The sequence below is a fragment of the Eutrigla gurnardus genome, assembly GCF_963514095.1.
Source record: "Eutrigla gurnardus genome assembly, chromosome: 22".
In the NCBI taxonomy this organism is placed as follows: domain Eukaryota; kingdom Metazoa; phylum Chordata; class Actinopteri; order Perciformes; family Triglidae; genus Eutrigla; species Eutrigla gurnardus.
The window spans coordinates 9316226-9332472 of record NC_139933.1 but is presented as its reverse complement, the minus strand read 5'-3'; the positions used below and the strand labels follow the sequence as shown (position 1 = coordinate 9332472).

The window sequence follows — 16247 nt, the reverse complement described above, 5'->3', positions numbered from 1 at the left end:
TATAAAGCTATAAAACAAACAGATGATACATCAATATAATTAACACGTTTATATGTACGTCATTCACTTATTGAATGGGTCTCAAATTAGTCACATTCAAATCATTCCTGTAAATAATTTCTACACAAATAACTACATGGAATTTAATTAAAGCATGTTCTTCCATCTTAATGTATATTCACACTAAATACTTTCTCTTACAAACTGGCTCGTTTGATTTGTTCTGGGTCCGTCAGTAATGTGCCGTTACTCCGGCAACGCTTCATCCTCCAATAAGAGTGAACGAGGTCTCAATCCTGAAACGTGGACCGGTCTAATCTCTGGATGTAGAGGTCACATCAAATGTCAGAATCTGGCGACTGTTGGAAGATCACAATTACTAGAAAATGCCAGCAAAGGGATACATTGTGTCGAAGCCAGTTCATCAAAATGTCACATACAAGATTTCTGTCACAGGTTTTGTGAATAGGCAGGTTCAGTCTGAGACTAATTTACAAAAAGGACAATGCAAGACATGAATTAGACGGTCACCATAAATTAAAATATATAGACATTTTAAGACTTCAAGACTGTTCTGACACACTTAACACTGCCTGTTTCCCCTCTGACACATTAAGTGTGAGCTTATTGTTCTGAACTTACCATAAATATGGGGTTTTGGAAAGACAAAGGACTGTTGTCCCCAATGGGTTCGAACTGCTGGAAAAAAGGGTAAATTAAATGCTTCAGTAACTGAGAATACAATGATTCATACAATGATTTCACTGCCTTCACATCATTTTAGCTTATTATAATAACATTCAAAGCATGTAATTATCAATGTTTTCAGATATTGACCAGTAAACATTGTGTAACATTTTGACATGCGTCTCCATGGCTACCTGTGTGCTCAAAGCAGCTGGCTGTAGAGAAGTGATGTCAACGTCTTCTATGTCTGCGTTTTCAAAAGGCTCCTAAAATCACCACAAGGCAGATAAATTCAAAATGGTTCAAAACAACATTAAAGCAGCCGAGGAACATCGCATAACAAAATAAACTCAGATCCAGTCAGCAAGAACCGAAGACCTGAACGATTATGTATATAGATATTATCTCATTTTCTACAGTGTGGTATGATATTTTAGAACAAAGCCTTGGAGTTATTAATTATGCAGATAATACATGATAAATACTTGATGAATGTGAAACTGACCTTGTCGACAGTGGCCGGTTCGTTTGCACTTCTTGTGGGCTCGTCCACAACTTGAACTTCTTCCACATACAAAGGATTATTAATGTTCTCCTGAGCAAGGAAACATCGGATCAAAAGACTTATCTCATCGAAATACAGCCAAATCTAAAACGTCTAAATCTAAAGTCATGTGTTACACGTAACTTAGTAACTTCATTTGAGGACCGATAAAACAAAAAATTAAAACAGCAACAAAAATGACACCAAGTTTATGTAAACTATGTCCAAATTAATTCGGACATTGGATCAGTCGAAAAGTGAGTTTTTGACGATATTTCCCTTTGGCACACATACAGTGTAAAACTGTTGGCACATAGCTTGTCATATAAGTGTTATGAGCATAATCAATTCTCTAAAGGCGAGCAGCGACTGTTTACCAACCTTGTTTGTTCCATCGGGAGTGGAGGTGGCCGCCGCCACCGCCGCCATGCTGGTGGCTGCAGGTTGCTCTCCAACTTCATATGCTGGGTTGTCAAAACTCTTTCCGTCTGTTTCCACCATGGATACAGACATACAGGGAACCTGAGATCAGACAATGAGAAGACAGAACAAGTAGATAACTATAAGAGCTCTTTGTTTATCTGGAGAGTTGATGATTGGGAGTCAGCAGCCATGTTTCCATTCACTTGTCAACCGAATTTTAAGCAAACATTTGACATTTTTTGCAAAGAAAAGGTGCATTTAAAAAAAACTTGGAGCAAATCAACTCGGCTGGAGCATAGATTTGTCAGAAGTTGGTGCTGTAGGCTGCACAAGGCTGTAATCCTCCAGAGACGAAGAAGCAGAAGTCGCACCCTGGAAATAAAACGAGTCGCCATGGCCATCTCACCCATATCATCCAAACCGTGTGCGACAGAAAAAGGTCTTCAAGAAGTTGTTCAACTAGAGCTATTTTAATTGTTGTTTCGTTTCAGCCGGTATTGGCCTTGTTTTATTCAGTACAGAGACCTTTTTAGGCCTGAGATTGTTACAGCTGGCCTACAGTGAGATGCCCTGTACTTATTGGTGATGTCATTCCTGCAACCTGTAGTGCAAGGAGCTTATAGTCGAATATTTATCAACAAAGGTTTGAATTTGTCATTTCAATACAGCTTTTGTCATGCTACACTTCAAGCTGTGCATAATAATACGTGACTGGAAACTCAGCTAGTGGCATGTCTGATAGGACACATTTGCTTCTGTCCTTAGTGGGGATTCACCCTGAAACCTGGGGCCAAACTGGAACAATTCTAAAATTTAAAGGAGGGCTTTTTGGCTCCTAAAACGTCCCTTTTCCAGATTAGTGGTGAGAGAGGGGACGAATGCGTGATAACGGCTGATTTTTTACTAAAATGTTTTAGCAATAAAAAGGAAGCTATTAATAAAGACACAGACTGATAAGGGTTATCAACAACAAAAGTACCTTGTAATGAATGGCTGTTCTGCTTCGCTACTTACCGCTTCAAAATTCAGCCTGGTTTCACTTTCCTCTGTTTTTGATGCGTTTGGAGTCGAACCGTTTCTGAAAATGATCAAGACACACAAACGGTTCAGTTATAACATGATGCTGTACATAAAGTCACCCTCATATTAAAGTGAGACTAATACTCTCATCTCACTCTCACTTTGCAGTAGAAGAAGAAAACTGTGCATATGTGATTTAGGAAAATCAATTTCAGATTTTAAATTTTCGACAGAATCTCACCTGAAGCTTGGCAGGTTGGGCATGGATGGCATACTGGGCATGCTGGGCATGCTGGGCATACTGGGCATGCTGGGCATACTGGGCAAGTTGCTCCATACCCTCTCCATCAGGTTGGACTTCCTCCTGGCAGCATAGACCAGTGCAACCAGCAGAGCCACGATCACTATCGTCACCCCAAACGCTATTCCAACTGAGTGGAAGGATGGAGGAGGGGCAAAAGGCAGCTTATTAATAATGAGTTCAAGTTTAAAGCTTCAATGTTGTAATGTTGTATGTTTGCTATAAAACCAGATATACTTGAGGATGCGACCACGGTGTGTAAGTTTGTCTGGCAGTATTCTCCCGCCCAGCCTGGAGCACATCTGTAAAACAAAATACATTACAGTTGCAGCGTTGACTGAATAATGTATTTGTCCATTTTACTAGTTTGTTGTATTTGTATTTTATTATGTATGATGTTATTTTTGTATATGTATGTTCAATTTCTGGTTATTAAGACTAAAACATTTCTTACTTGCAAAGAGCCTTGTTGTCATCAAAGTAGCAGGTGCCTCCATTTTGACACTGGCACGGTGGGGGCATGGTGGGTGGTGGATCAAACCCTGGAATAGATTACATGAGGAACAATCGGAACATTGAAATTAACTTGGAGATTCAATACATGATGCCCCATGTTTTTATGTTGCACAATGGGGAAAATAAATAGGTTTATCTTACCAGCATCACATTCTGTGGTACTGCTGGGGACGAAGCTGGTGCCCTGGGGGCAGGCACAGGTGTAACCTCCCGGCCGGAGCAAACACAGGTGGCTGCAGGTTCCCTTACACGGATTCTTCACTGCAGAGACAAGGAATGTTGTGTGTGACTCGTATCTTATAAAACGGGCAACTGAATAGACTGGCGATCGTTTATTTAGTTCTGAGTATTTTTGAGTTTGATATCAGCGCTGAAAGTAAGACTTTGCCGTCTCTTTTCTTTATTGATGTGAATCCACATCACATTGAATCCACAGGTAAAACAAAATGTAAATAGGTTGTATTCAGGTGATATATACAACAACAACAAAAACCACATGCACATTATACTCTGCTTAACGCAGACAGTATGTGTTACTTGATTGTGTGAGTCAGTGTGCAGCTTACTAGCTACGGAGTTGTATCTCTGCTGCTGGTACACAGAGACCTGGGTCAGCCACGGCCCGGCGGTCAGCAGCTTGGTCTTGGCTCCGCGGCCAAACTTGTCCTGCCGAAAGACCTCGCCTTTCTCCTGAGTACTCCAATAAACGTGATCCTCGAACACAGTCACGCTGAAGGGGTTTCTCACATCTAGACACAACAACTCAACTTAGCCACAACGATGAAAACAGACACTGAATGCATGGAATATGGATGGATGAGGAGCTGTGCGTTACTGGCATTTCTGAAAACTAACATATGTACATAAGAATTTAATTTACAGTCCTACATTTCACACCTCATGTCAGGCTTCTTTGACGACTGTAGTTCCTAATCCTCACCTATGTAGACGGCAGTTCTACGGCCGTCTCCTGAAGGCAGAACAGACTCTATGCGGCTTTCCTTTGAGTCGGACCAGTAGATTCTATCGTCGTTTGTAAAGTCGATTGACAGACCAGTGGGCCAACCCAGGCCATCGGCCACCAGGACTTTCCTCTCCTGACCGTCCAGCCAAGAACACTCGATCTTGGCGGCATCCCCGCGGTCTGCCCAGTACAACATCCTGCAGGAGCGTAGCAGAGATTAGAGTTCTGGGCTCTGACATACGGTGCATTCAAGTGGCTTCCTGTCAGGTTTTCCATCGCAGATAAAAACAACAACATAACAGCTCGATTCTTTGTCATTTCTGCTGTTGTGCGAATGAGAATGGCTCTAACATGACAATTTCCATGCAATGTGAAAAGTATGAATCATGGAAAAATAAAGTGACATAAAACAATATTAACTGTCTTGTATTGATACTGGGGTCCGTCTTACCCCAGTCGAGGGTTGACGGCCACAGCCGACGGGTGGCCGAGCTCAGTCTTGACTAGTTGCTTCCTGTAGCGTCCATCCAACATGGCCACCTCTATCCTCTTTACCCTGGAGTCTGCCCAGTAAAGGTTCCTACGGGCAGAAGGATGACCAAACTATAAACAAAATATGCTTTGACACATGCATACTTTTCTGAAAATAATCATGAATCAGCACTTTAACTGATATAAACATGTAATGATTTGATTGCTCAGACGCACCTGCCGACCCAATCCACGCTGATGCCGTCTGGTCGGGTGATGTATTTGATGCCGAGGTCAACAGCAGCACCCACGTTGTTACTGCCGTCGTCCACTGAAGGTATGTACGCTCTCTTGATTGCACCTGCTGCAGAGTCCTTACCGGCTACAGTGAAGTACACCATACCTGACAAATCACACGGACATCATCAAATACGTTCCTCTGATTTAAGATTAGTTTTCGCTGTATTTTGTGTCCTTTCAGGCAGTGCCTAGTATTAATCTGTGTGTGACCCACTGAGTCCAGTGTTGTTGTGGTCCCAGTCGTAATCCAGAGCCATAATGTGCTCCTCTTCTTGCAGGAAGTCGTGGTAGGTCTCCGCCTGCAGGTTGAACCTCCGGATGCGGATGTTCTCCGGTAGAAGCAGCAGGGGAGTCGCTCCTATGGGAGACATTCACACTTTATCAATTTATGGTGTTCATAATATATATTTATTAAACAGAGAGAGTTTAATTATATCGAAGTGAAGTAAAAATCTCAGAAAAGGCTTCTCACCCTCAGCTTCACACATGTTGCCGTTGCCCACTTTCCGGTAGCCGGGGGCACACTCACAGTCGTAGCTGCCCTTGGTGTTCTTACAGACCTGAGGACAGGTGCCGAACACCTCACACTCATCGATGTCTGCAGTAGGGAGACCAGATTGTGAAAAAAGAGTTTTCCGTGGTTTTACCCACCAGCTCCTTTACCTGGAATGATGATACTACATTTTTTGCTGCTTTTAGTACATTTTCGATGACATCCATGTGTGCAGTCGTGTGTGTGTATGGGCTAAATCAAAGGAAGGATATTCTCAGAGTGTGTTTCTGTACCCAGGCAGGTGTACGTGCTGTCTTGGTCCACTTTGTATCCAGGCCTGCAGGAGCAGATGAAGCCGGTGCCGTTCAGGTTGGTGCACTCATGCTGGCACAGCTTCTCCTCACAGTTGCGATCATGGCCAAAATCTGGAGCCAGACAACACAGAATACAGCTCAGGAGATGCTTTGTTGGCTTTGTTTACATGAGTGGAATAATTCAACTATTGACTATTATTCAGGTCACAATGTTTGACCTTTATGAATGGACCTTCAATCATCCATCAATAAATCGGCCAACAGGATATTTCCGTCCATCTGTGGATAGGATATTCTATTGTAAAATTATTTTTATGTTGAAATTAATCCTGAGCTACCAGTTTAGAGAAAAGAGAAAATTGTCTCAAAATGCTTCTTTTTTTAAAAAGAAAAAAAGAAAAAAAAAAAAAGATGAATAATTTCATTTTAAAGGAAATTTCACAAAATTATGAGATGCCAAGTCACAATCTGCTCAGCCCCAGAGAAGCAGAAAATGGGTGTAAAAGTCAAAATTAGAGAAAGCAAAGTGCCTCCATGTAAAAAATATGTGTACATGTTCACATTTTCAGAATTATGCAACATGTACATAATCATTATATGATTTTCTTTTTGTTATTATAAAAAATCCTTTTTTGTTTTTGGTGACTGCAATGGGCTTTAGTCTTGATATATGATCCTCGTTTATATGCACACATAATGCAGCTATAATTACGTTTTTCAATTCTGAACCAAAAATTGTTGCTTGAAAATTCTGAAAATGCAGTTGTCTTTAATTCTAGACCATTAGGGGATAACTGTAAGGTCCGTTTAATAACAGCAATTCATAACTAACTTTCAATTGATCTCTTCAGTAAGTAAGTGTTTTTCGTGGTACTCACTGCAGCCTAATTCATCGGTGCGGTCCCCACAGTTGTCATTGTGGTCACAGATGTAAGGCAGGGCCACACAGTGTCCGTTGGTGCATTTAAACTCTTCTAGCGTGCAGGGCGGCAGTGTGGGTTCACGGCCTGAGCAGGACACAGTTCCAATGAGTCATCACCACGAATACACAGGGAAAGGCCGAGCAGCATCTCCACCTCCAATAGTCTAACATTGAATTCAGAGCTTTCCCTTTTAAATTCCCAACTGTCTTAATACTGCCCACATAAAACCCAAGCATGCACATAGTCAGACATGCTCCCACACAGTCAAGCACTCAAGTGTAGGCAATATACTCCAACATGGCAACATAATACACTACATTAACTAAATAATTTATTCAATTGAAGGCTTCTCTACAGCTTCTCCCATTTGTCTTTACCGTCTAATCCCTGACAACAAATGGCTTTAGATGAGCTAGCTGATGTCGACCTCCTCCCTGGACCTAACTATTTAATCTCCTCTCAAAATAATTTGCCATGATTGATGTTTAAGCTGATTGTGTAACAATTCCATAAAACAGACCATTTCCTTATCCCTTGTATGTTTCAGGCTTTGTGTCCTGTGCGGACCCACTGATGTCATTTTGGGATTTCCCATTTCATTGGCCTTAGAGGGGAAGGTTCAGGAGGCATTAGTGATGTTCCAGCTAATCCTTGGAGATCCCAACAACTGATGATTAGTGGTACATTTGACGAACCTGAACTTATTAGAAATCTGGTTAGCTAAAAAAGAATAAACACTTTTTTAATAAAGAAAAGCATCAACTGCTGCATCAAATTGTAGACAAAACTTAATCTACTATATAAAAATAATGTCATAGTATCTGATCTTTTCCTTGGGATTAATAAATATTTATCTCATCAAGTTTGATTATATTTTTAGCTTGATATCTTTAGCTGTGTCTCAGTATCTGTATATGTATATATATATATATATATATATATATATATATACACAAAACACTGAAAGCCTCAGTCGTTGGCCCCTTTGCTTTGAACCTGTATTTCAAAATGGCTTTTTTCTGTTACATTTCAGCAGGATTTAAGAAGCTGATTTAGTGAGTGAGGATTTTACACAAAAACTAGCACTGGCAATTGGTAAAGAGCAATATTTCTATTCACAATAGTCACAATAGAACTAAACAGATTGTGGCATATGTGTGTGTGAGTCATACACTGTTCTTCCTTCTCATCGCTGCCGTCTCCACAGTCATCCTTCTGGTTGCACAGCAGGCCAGAGTAGATGCAGTAGCCGTTTGCACAGCGGAACCTGGACGGCATCTCACAGGTGATATTCACTGGTCAAACACACACAAATCTGTGTTCAGAGCAACCTTTAAAACTGCTACTTTGAATCATGTTAGTTTGTCAGGTCTTTAACTGTGTTCTCTCTGTATCTTTCTTGACTTTATCATGAGGTGGAATCAACAGGGGAAGCAGCTGCATAGCTCCAAATTCTTTGGTCAGGAAGAGAGAAAATCTGTTTGCATCTACCTGTCTATGTATGAGAGAAATGACTAACATGAAAATGTTCAAAAATTAAATACTTTTCACAGGACTTTGTCATATACAATTAAAAAATTTTCCTTACAGCATAAACTGAGTTGTTCGTCGGAACGGTCGCCACAGTCATCCATGCCGTCGCACACCCAGCCCTGGCTCACACACAGACGGTTTGCACACTGGAACTGGCTCTGAGGGCACCAACGGCCTCCTGGGTAACGAGTAGCTGTTGAGGAAGGAAAAAATCTTTACTTTAAGAGGATCTTTGTTTATCCCGTATGTCCACAGTGTAAACATCATATCGAGACCAAATGATTGGATGTGCAAACTAAAGCAACTGCTGCAGATTTAATACAAACTGTCAGTTAAAACTTCCATTGGATCTTGACAAGCTGCTCTCTGGTTCAATGATTGTACTGTAGTACACTGTAGTTGCAATGTTTGCAATGTTTTGAACTATTATAGTGGGCATTCTTGGTGATGTTCATTTTGAATTTTACATTTAAATAATTCTGTTGAACTAAAAACCCCATTAAGTGCCATAAGTGCACTAAAACGCTATAGGGACCAGGCACTTTGCCATTCCCTTTCATGTTGTTTACTTACGACAGCCGGTCTCATCCGACAGGTCCTGGCAATCCGGCCGGCCGTCACACTGCAGGGCAGCAGGGACACAGTGACCCGAGTCACACTGGAAAGAACCTGGACGACACGTCTGCAACTCTGGAAGAGAGCCAGGATGTTAACGAGTGTTGTTTATAACAGAGAATATTTCAAGGAAATGAGCTTGTGTGCAGAGCGTGCTCACCACAGTCCCGTTCATCTGAGTTGTCCCCGCAGTCGTTGTCATGGTCGCACACCCAGTTTCCAGGGATGCACTGTGCGCTGTCACACCGAAACTCACTTTCAGAGCAAGGCCGTGGCTCTATAGCAATAAATAGCAAAAACATGAGACACATGTATCTTCAGTATGAAATCATATTTGGGTCTTCCTGTAACCAAATTACAGAGATAAACTAAAGGGGGGAAAAAATCTAATTTCATTACCCTGGTGGACACACAAGTTTTACTAGTTTGTGATTTGAGCTGAGAAATACAGAGTATAACACTCACGGCAGTTCCTTTCATCTGAGCTGTCACCACAGTCATTGGCGCCATCACACTGCCAGCGGATGGGGATACAGAGGTGGTTGTCACATCGGAAATCTCCCAGTGGATCACAGGTCACCTCCTCTGTTGGCAGATGGAGAGATAAAAAGATGAGTCAACTTATGGTCAATGATAAAAGCAATGTTTAAAAACCCCAGATATGCTCATGCAACACAAATACATATAACTTGCTGTATGTTTAGACACTAAATTAAGATTTTCCTCTGCTAGTGTTGTCATTGTTGCAGCCCTGCCTTCACATGACATGACACAACACATCTGGTGACAGACGAGCACTGACCACAGCCCTGCTCGTCACTGTTGTCGATGCAGTCATTGGTGCCGTCGCAGCGGGCCCACTGAGGAATACAGCGGTAGTTTGTCTTGCAGGAGAACTCAGTGTCCTCATCACACTTGTAGTCTGGACCCACTGGACAGAGGAAGACAGAGAGACATGGATGAGAATGGTGAGCGGGTCACAGACAAACAAAATGTTATGACGTCACAAGAACATAGACATGAGAAATGAGAGGGAGCAAAATAGATGTTGAGTAAAGGCAGAAATAACAGGAAAAGAATCTCCTATCAATGTTGTTTAATTTAACTGCCATTTCCTACATAATGTGCCACTTACTGCAGGTTTCAAATGGTTCATCAGATCCATCCCCACAGTCGTCCTGGGCGTCACACACGTAGCTCGATGGCAGACAGCGGCCATTGGCACACTGGAACTGACCGGGTCGGCAGGTCCTCTGGGAACAAGTATCTGCGTCCTCATCGCTGCCATCCGAACAGTCATTCATGCCATCGCAGTGCCAGGAAACAGGGATGCACTTTTTGTTTTTACACTGGAATTGGTTTTCCTGGCATCGTTGGTCACCTACGGGGAGCAATCACAGTTTTAAAGTCCAAACTAAACAATCTGCCTGAACTTCCACCATTAAATGTGGTATTCTTCAGTACTTTGAGGAAACTCTGAACTTTAAAAAAACCCGATAATAATCACAGGTAAGCAAGTGCAGAACACCTTAAATTTCAGCTTCCTATCTGTTTTTTTTACATTGTTGCAATTCATTTGTGTATCTATGTCAATTTTCATACTGCAGAGAGCGGCGTCCTCGTCTGAACTGTCAGGGCAGTCTGAGTCGCCGTCGCAGATGAAGCCAGGATATGTACAGGATCCATTTTGACACTGGAACTGTCCAATAGGGCAATGGCGTGGCGGGCAAGTCTGAGGTTCATCTGAGCCATCGCCGCAATCTGACTGGCCGTCACACTTCCACCATATAGGAATGCACCTGATGAAAAGAGCCAGCATGAACGGGTTAGCATGTCACCTGACAGGATATGCAATGTCGGCAAATTAACTCAAATACGTCATGCTACAACTCTTTTGCTGCTTGACACACAAGGAATCTCCCGCGGTTCTGATTTTCTCTGACTTATCCAGTGTTTCCCATTACTGACCTACAGTCTAGGCCACGCCACAGTTTCACAGTTCTTAACAAATCCCCAAATCCATAGTTCTGTGAAAGACTGGCTAGATGAAAGGAGGAGGAGAATGAAAGGGATTTTATATCTGACTGACTTCTCGTTGTCTCCACAGCGGAACTGGGTGCTGGAGCAGTCAGCGACACACTGGATCTTGAAGCCCACGGAAAGGCCGACGAAGTGATCTGGACACTGGCAGGAAGCTCGCTGCCCACCAGGGGCAATCAGACACAAGTGACTGCAGGTCAGCTGATGGGAGGAGCAGGGGTTTTCCTCTGGGAAACAATTTGATGAAAAATAACATATTGGTAAGCTAAAGTCCATTAAGACAGTAAGAATAAAAGCAATTACATGTCAAATGTACGTACGGCGAGGCTGCCTGTAGGGGTGGTGGACACGGATGTCATATGGCCGGTGTGTGTTGTTGCCCATGATTGTGCGCTGTTCGCCAGTGTACTTGTGAGCCTTCTCGACTGTGTGCGTGTTCCTGTCCGTCCAGTAAACCCAGTCCTCGAACAGGGAAACAGCAAAGACATGTGGAAGTGTACCACCAATGGCCCGGTGGCGGTTTTGGCCATTCATGTCTGCAAAGCTGAAGATTGATACAATGACAGGTTAATAGATTTTGCAGGCATTTGGTAGCATACAGAAATACTCATTGGATTGTACTCGATGGCAACTCAAAAGGACTTGTGTGTTGATTTTCTTGAACTCACTCCAGAAAGTTAAGGTGGGAATCGGCAAAGAAGATCTTGTTGGTGGTGTAGTCTATGGTCAAAGCACTGGGCCACTCCAGCTTGGTTGTGATAATGGCACTGACGTTGGTTCCATCCATGCCAACTCTCCCAATATATGCTGCGTCACCCCAGTCGGTCCAGTACAGCCAGCTAGGGGTTAAATAGTAAATTATAGTAGATATTTATAATTAAAAAAACATTATAAAACACAAAAATACATGCCAATGCAATTATGTATTATTACACATTCCCTTTAGAGTTACAATAAACGCTGACGGGACAAATGTTTTTCCGATATTAAATATAAACGTGGTTTTGGTGTCATCCACCGATGAAGGTTGTGTGAGTGTGTGTGTCAATACCCAAATTTAGGGTTAACAGCCACAGCCCGAGGTCGGCTGATGAGATAAGTGGTATTCCCATCGGTGAACTCTCCAGACAGCAGTCTCTTCTGGTAGCGCCCATCCAGCTCCATCACATGAACTGAACCATAACTACCATCCACCCAGTACATCTTCCTGCAGCAGACACACACGTTTACAATGACATCCATGCTGCCATGTTTTGGTCAGCCAGACCATTCAATGCTCATGACAACAAAAAAATGTTAAATGAACAAATTTCTCCTGTAGATTTAGCTTTAAAGGCCAAGTGCAAACACATACAAATTATTTGACAGTGGTAATATTCTTATTATCACACACCTGCCCACCCAGTCCAGTGCCAGGCCTTCAGCTCCTCTTATATTGTCGTTCGCCAGTGTCTCCCTGTCGGTCCCGTCAAAACGCATCCTCTCAATCTTTCCCGCCCCTGCATCCAGCCAATAAAGCCTCTTCTCATAGTCATCAAAGTCCAACGCCACCACGTTGGACAGCCCCTGCAGCACTATACTCAGCTGGGACCCGTCGGCGGTCAGATTGCGGATGTAGTAGCGATTACTGTACAACAGGTATGGGGCAATGCCGCTGTTCTGACGACAGGTGCGTCCATCCGGCTCACGAATATACCCAGGGGCGCATTTGCAGTGGTACGAGCCAACAGTGTTCTCGCAGATCTGGCTGCAGACAGCAGGTGTGCTGGAACACTCGTCGAGGTCCTCACAGGCTTTGCCATCTGGCATGAGTTGGTAGCCGGGGTTGCAGGAGCAGTAGTAACTAGTGAGGGTGTCAGTGCAGACCTGGGCACACTTGTGGAGTGCTGGGTTGCGGCACTCATTGATTCCTAAACAGAATAAGAAGGTGAAGTGGAGAAAAGACAGGGAAAGAAGCAAACAAGTATTTGAGAGATCTCAATGATTTTAAATGAGCGATTATTTCTATCGATTAGGTTCAAATGATATAAATCTCAAAACAATTATTCACATAAATGTAATGAACAAATTTGGAAATATAATGTGTTATGTTATTCTTCAAAACAATAATGCAAACTATTTGCTGCTTCCAACTTCTCTATATATATATATTTTTAATAACATTAACACTAGATATCTTTGGGTTTTGGCCTGATGTGAAACAAAACCAAACATTTGAGATTACAATGTATGATATTTTAGATATTAAACAATTAAATGCTAATTCTGAATATCATAAAGAATGATAATGGAAGTAATCATTAGACTAAATGTGTTTATTCAAATATTCTAACACATGTCAGAACTTTGATATTTCTGCCATTGATTCAACAAAATTCATTAACACATTTTTTATACAAGATATGGTGATGTTTTAAAATATCCGAGTTAATATTTTGGTTCACAACATGAACCCAACTGGACATTAATGGTAGGAAAGTGAATAACTGTATTGTTTGGTTCTACAGAATTATAAGAATAAAACTGAATACCAGTGATGACTTTTGAAACCATCAAACCAAAAAACGTCTGTTTTTCCTCTAGACTTGCATTAATCCTAATAAATATGGGAACATATTGTCATATTTCTCACCACAGCCCTTTTCATCACTGTTGTCCTGGCAGTCCTTCTGTCCGTTGCACACCTTATTGATGTCGATGCACGCGCCCGACTTGCACATGTACTGCTGGGGAGCACAGGTGGGCTGGGGTGGGATGCACAAGCTGTCCGCTTCATCCGAGCCATCCATGCAGTCACTCTCCCCATCGCAGGTGTAGGAGGAGGGGACGCAGGCTCCGTTACTACAGGTGAACTGGCTGCTGCTGCATGTGTCATAGGTGCAGCCCAACTCATCACTGCCATCCCCGCAGTCGTTCACACGGTCACAGCTGGGGAAGAGGACCTTACATTAGACTATTAAGTGACAAGAGAATTTGTTTCCTGCTGCGAAACAAATGTCTACTTTTATTCACCCACACACACTTTGTACTTACCGGTAGGGGAGAAAGACGCAAAGCCCATTAGAACAGGCAAATTCGTTCATGTGGCAGGTGCGGTTGGGGCAGTTCTGCAGCTCATCGGCCGCGTTGGCGCAGTCTTTCTCACCATCGCACACAAAGTTCAACGGCACGCAACGTGGGTATCCAGGGTACCAGGTTGAACATGTGAACTGGTTGGAACTGCAAGTGCGTTGGCCTGGGGGAGATGGAGAGTGGATGAGAATTCGGCAGGGATGGATTAACTATATTTTACCGTAAATTTAGCAGGTTTTATGAGCACAAATGATAAAAGTGTACGAGTAGTCAGAATTCAGATGAGACGTGGGATAGAACTGACAAAAAAATAAATGAGTTTAGATACAGTGTATGTTTCTAGCCTCTCACACGTTACTTTAAATAAATAGATTACCAGTATTGCTGTCCTACAGTGGAATAAATACATGTCAAAGTGCTATCTCACCACACTGTAGTTCAGGAGCCTCGTCACTGTTGTCCCAGCAGTCGTTGTTGCCATCACAGGCCATTGACTGGGGGATGCAGTTTCCATTGGTACAGGTGAACTGGCTGGGAGTGCATGTTTTGATTTCATCCTCTGCACAGAAAGAGACCACAGACCACTAATCAGCAACAAAAACCTGAACATTTGACTGATTCACTGTATACACTAAATAGCAGGTCATTGATTTCTTACAAATTGATTGCTGGATATAAAGTTAAATGCACAACTAAATTAAAAATCAGTAGCAAAGTTGCCCAATTTTGGCTGAGATTTATGGACAAAAAAAATGAAAACACAAATAGTGATTTACTATATAAAAAAAGTGTCCAAATGCAACAACTTGATTCACAACACTAACTAAAAATCAAATTGGAAAGACAAAAGGAATGGCATTTAACCACAATAAAAAAATCCTATCAGAAATCAAGTCATGTCGAGATATTAACACATAGTAAATTTAAAATGAGAACTCACCACAGGAAGGAGGTTCATCAGTTCCATCGCTGCAGTCTCGGATGGAGTCACACACCCAGGACTTAGGGATGCACTTCCTTCCGTCACAGCTGAACTGGTCCGGAGAGCATGTGCGACCCACTGTAACACAAGTTTGTATCCACGTAGAGTTCTTCTGAAACGACTCAGCAGTTCTTACTCTCTCTCACTCAGCAGCTGGACAAAAATGTTCAACTTACCGCAGAAGAGAGGATTCTCATCGGTGTTGTCTCCACAATTGTTGTAGCCGTCACACAGGTTTTCTGGGTAGATGCAGATGTTGTTGCGCTCACACTTGACCTGGCCCGCGGGGCACGTCCTGTCCGCTGGAGAGGGTCGCGGAGGACAAAGATCAAAACATCAAGCACAGGATTAAAAACACGGGACACATTATTACTTATTCAGCATCAAGGAATCACGAATTACAACCGTGATATTCTTCTCTGTTGGTACCCGACTAATGCTGTGCTCAAATGAATCTAAACTAGCAGGAAAAAACAGGTGCGACAATTTCCAATCTTTCTGTTGCAACTTCTAATTTGCCACCACAATCAATCCATCAGTTCATAAATCAATCCCTTGATCAGCTGTATCACCACTCACGGCAGTTGATTTCGTCAGAGGTGGCGTTGTCTCTGCAGTCGTTGTGGCCGTCACAGACAAAGGACGCACTGATGCAGCGTCCGTTGCCGCAGGTGAACTCGGCAGCGGGGTTACACGTGGGGAAGGGACAGCCTCGCTCGTCACTGTTGTCACCACAGTCGTCCGTGTAGTCACAGGTGTAGCCGAGCGGCACGCAGCGACCGTTGTCACAGGTGAAGTCTATGGCTGAGCAGGTGTGGAAGGCTGGAGGAACAACAGAGGGCCACGACATTTATGTTAAAGGCTCTCAGTTTGTTCTCTTTTTTTTACAAAGCCAATGACTAAATGTGTGTCCTTTTCCCATGCTGAATTTGTGCAGCACATTAGATACCTAATGAGGGGTGAAAACTAAACAGTATGTATGGACATCTGAAAACAATCTGCTTGCTGACCACTCAAAATGGAAAAATATCCACTGTTTAAAGTCAGAA

The 16247-nt window shown here is 42.7% G+C and overlaps 1 protein-coding gene across 1 annotated transcript in view; it reads right to left on the bottom strand.

Annotated features, from left to right (window-relative positions):
* Positions 1-51: 51 nt before the first annotated feature.
* The window catches only part of lrp2b (low density lipoprotein receptor-related protein 2b), a gene marked incomplete at its 5' end in the record, with an annotated part of 34827 nt that continues 18631 nt past the window's right edge, over positions 52-16247 (bottom strand). Inside the window, 37 exons of the mRNA XM_084002205.1 lie at positions 52-359; positions 643-699; positions 882-953; positions 1193-1282; positions 1613-1753; positions 2669-2732; positions 2916-3105; positions 3213-3277; positions 3430-3517; positions 3633-3752; positions 4058-4240; positions 4432-4652; positions 4907-5035; positions 5164-5329; positions 5441-5584; positions 5699-5824; positions 6013-6144; positions 6912-7040; positions 8129-8251; positions 8545-8682; positions 9063-9179; positions 9265-9381; positions 9570-9689; positions 9907-10035; positions 10240-10485; positions 10707-10903; positions 11194-11371; positions 11465-11688; positions 11813-11983; positions 12196-12351; positions 12538-13054; positions 13777-14072; positions 14178-14379; positions 14644-14775; positions 15157-15276; positions 15375-15500; positions 15778-16020. Coding sequence (XP_083858331.1) covers positions 339-359; positions 643-699; positions 882-953; positions 1193-1282; positions 1613-1753; positions 2669-2732; positions 2916-3105; positions 3213-3277; positions 3430-3517; positions 3633-3752; positions 4058-4240; positions 4432-4652; positions 4907-5035; positions 5164-5329; positions 5441-5584; positions 5699-5824; positions 6013-6144; positions 6912-7040; positions 8129-8251; positions 8545-8682; positions 9063-9179; positions 9265-9381; positions 9570-9689; positions 9907-10035; positions 10240-10485; positions 10707-10903; positions 11194-11371; positions 11465-11688; positions 11813-11983; positions 12196-12351; positions 12538-13054; positions 13777-14072; positions 14178-14379; positions 14644-14775; positions 15157-15276; positions 15375-15500; positions 15778-16020 — 5690 coding nt within the window. The 3' untranslated portion in view covers positions 52-338. The remainder of the gene's footprint in view (positions 360-642; positions 700-881; positions 954-1192; positions 1283-1612; positions 1754-2668; positions 2733-2915; positions 3106-3212; positions 3278-3429; positions 3518-3632; positions 3753-4057; positions 4241-4431; positions 4653-4906; positions 5036-5163; positions 5330-5440; positions 5585-5698; positions 5825-6012; positions 6145-6911; positions 7041-8128; positions 8252-8544; positions 8683-9062; positions 9180-9264; positions 9382-9569; positions 9690-9906; positions 10036-10239; positions 10486-10706; positions 10904-11193; positions 11372-11464; positions 11689-11812; positions 11984-12195; positions 12352-12537; positions 13055-13776; positions 14073-14177; positions 14380-14643; positions 14776-15156; positions 15277-15374; positions 15501-15777; positions 16021-16247) is intronic.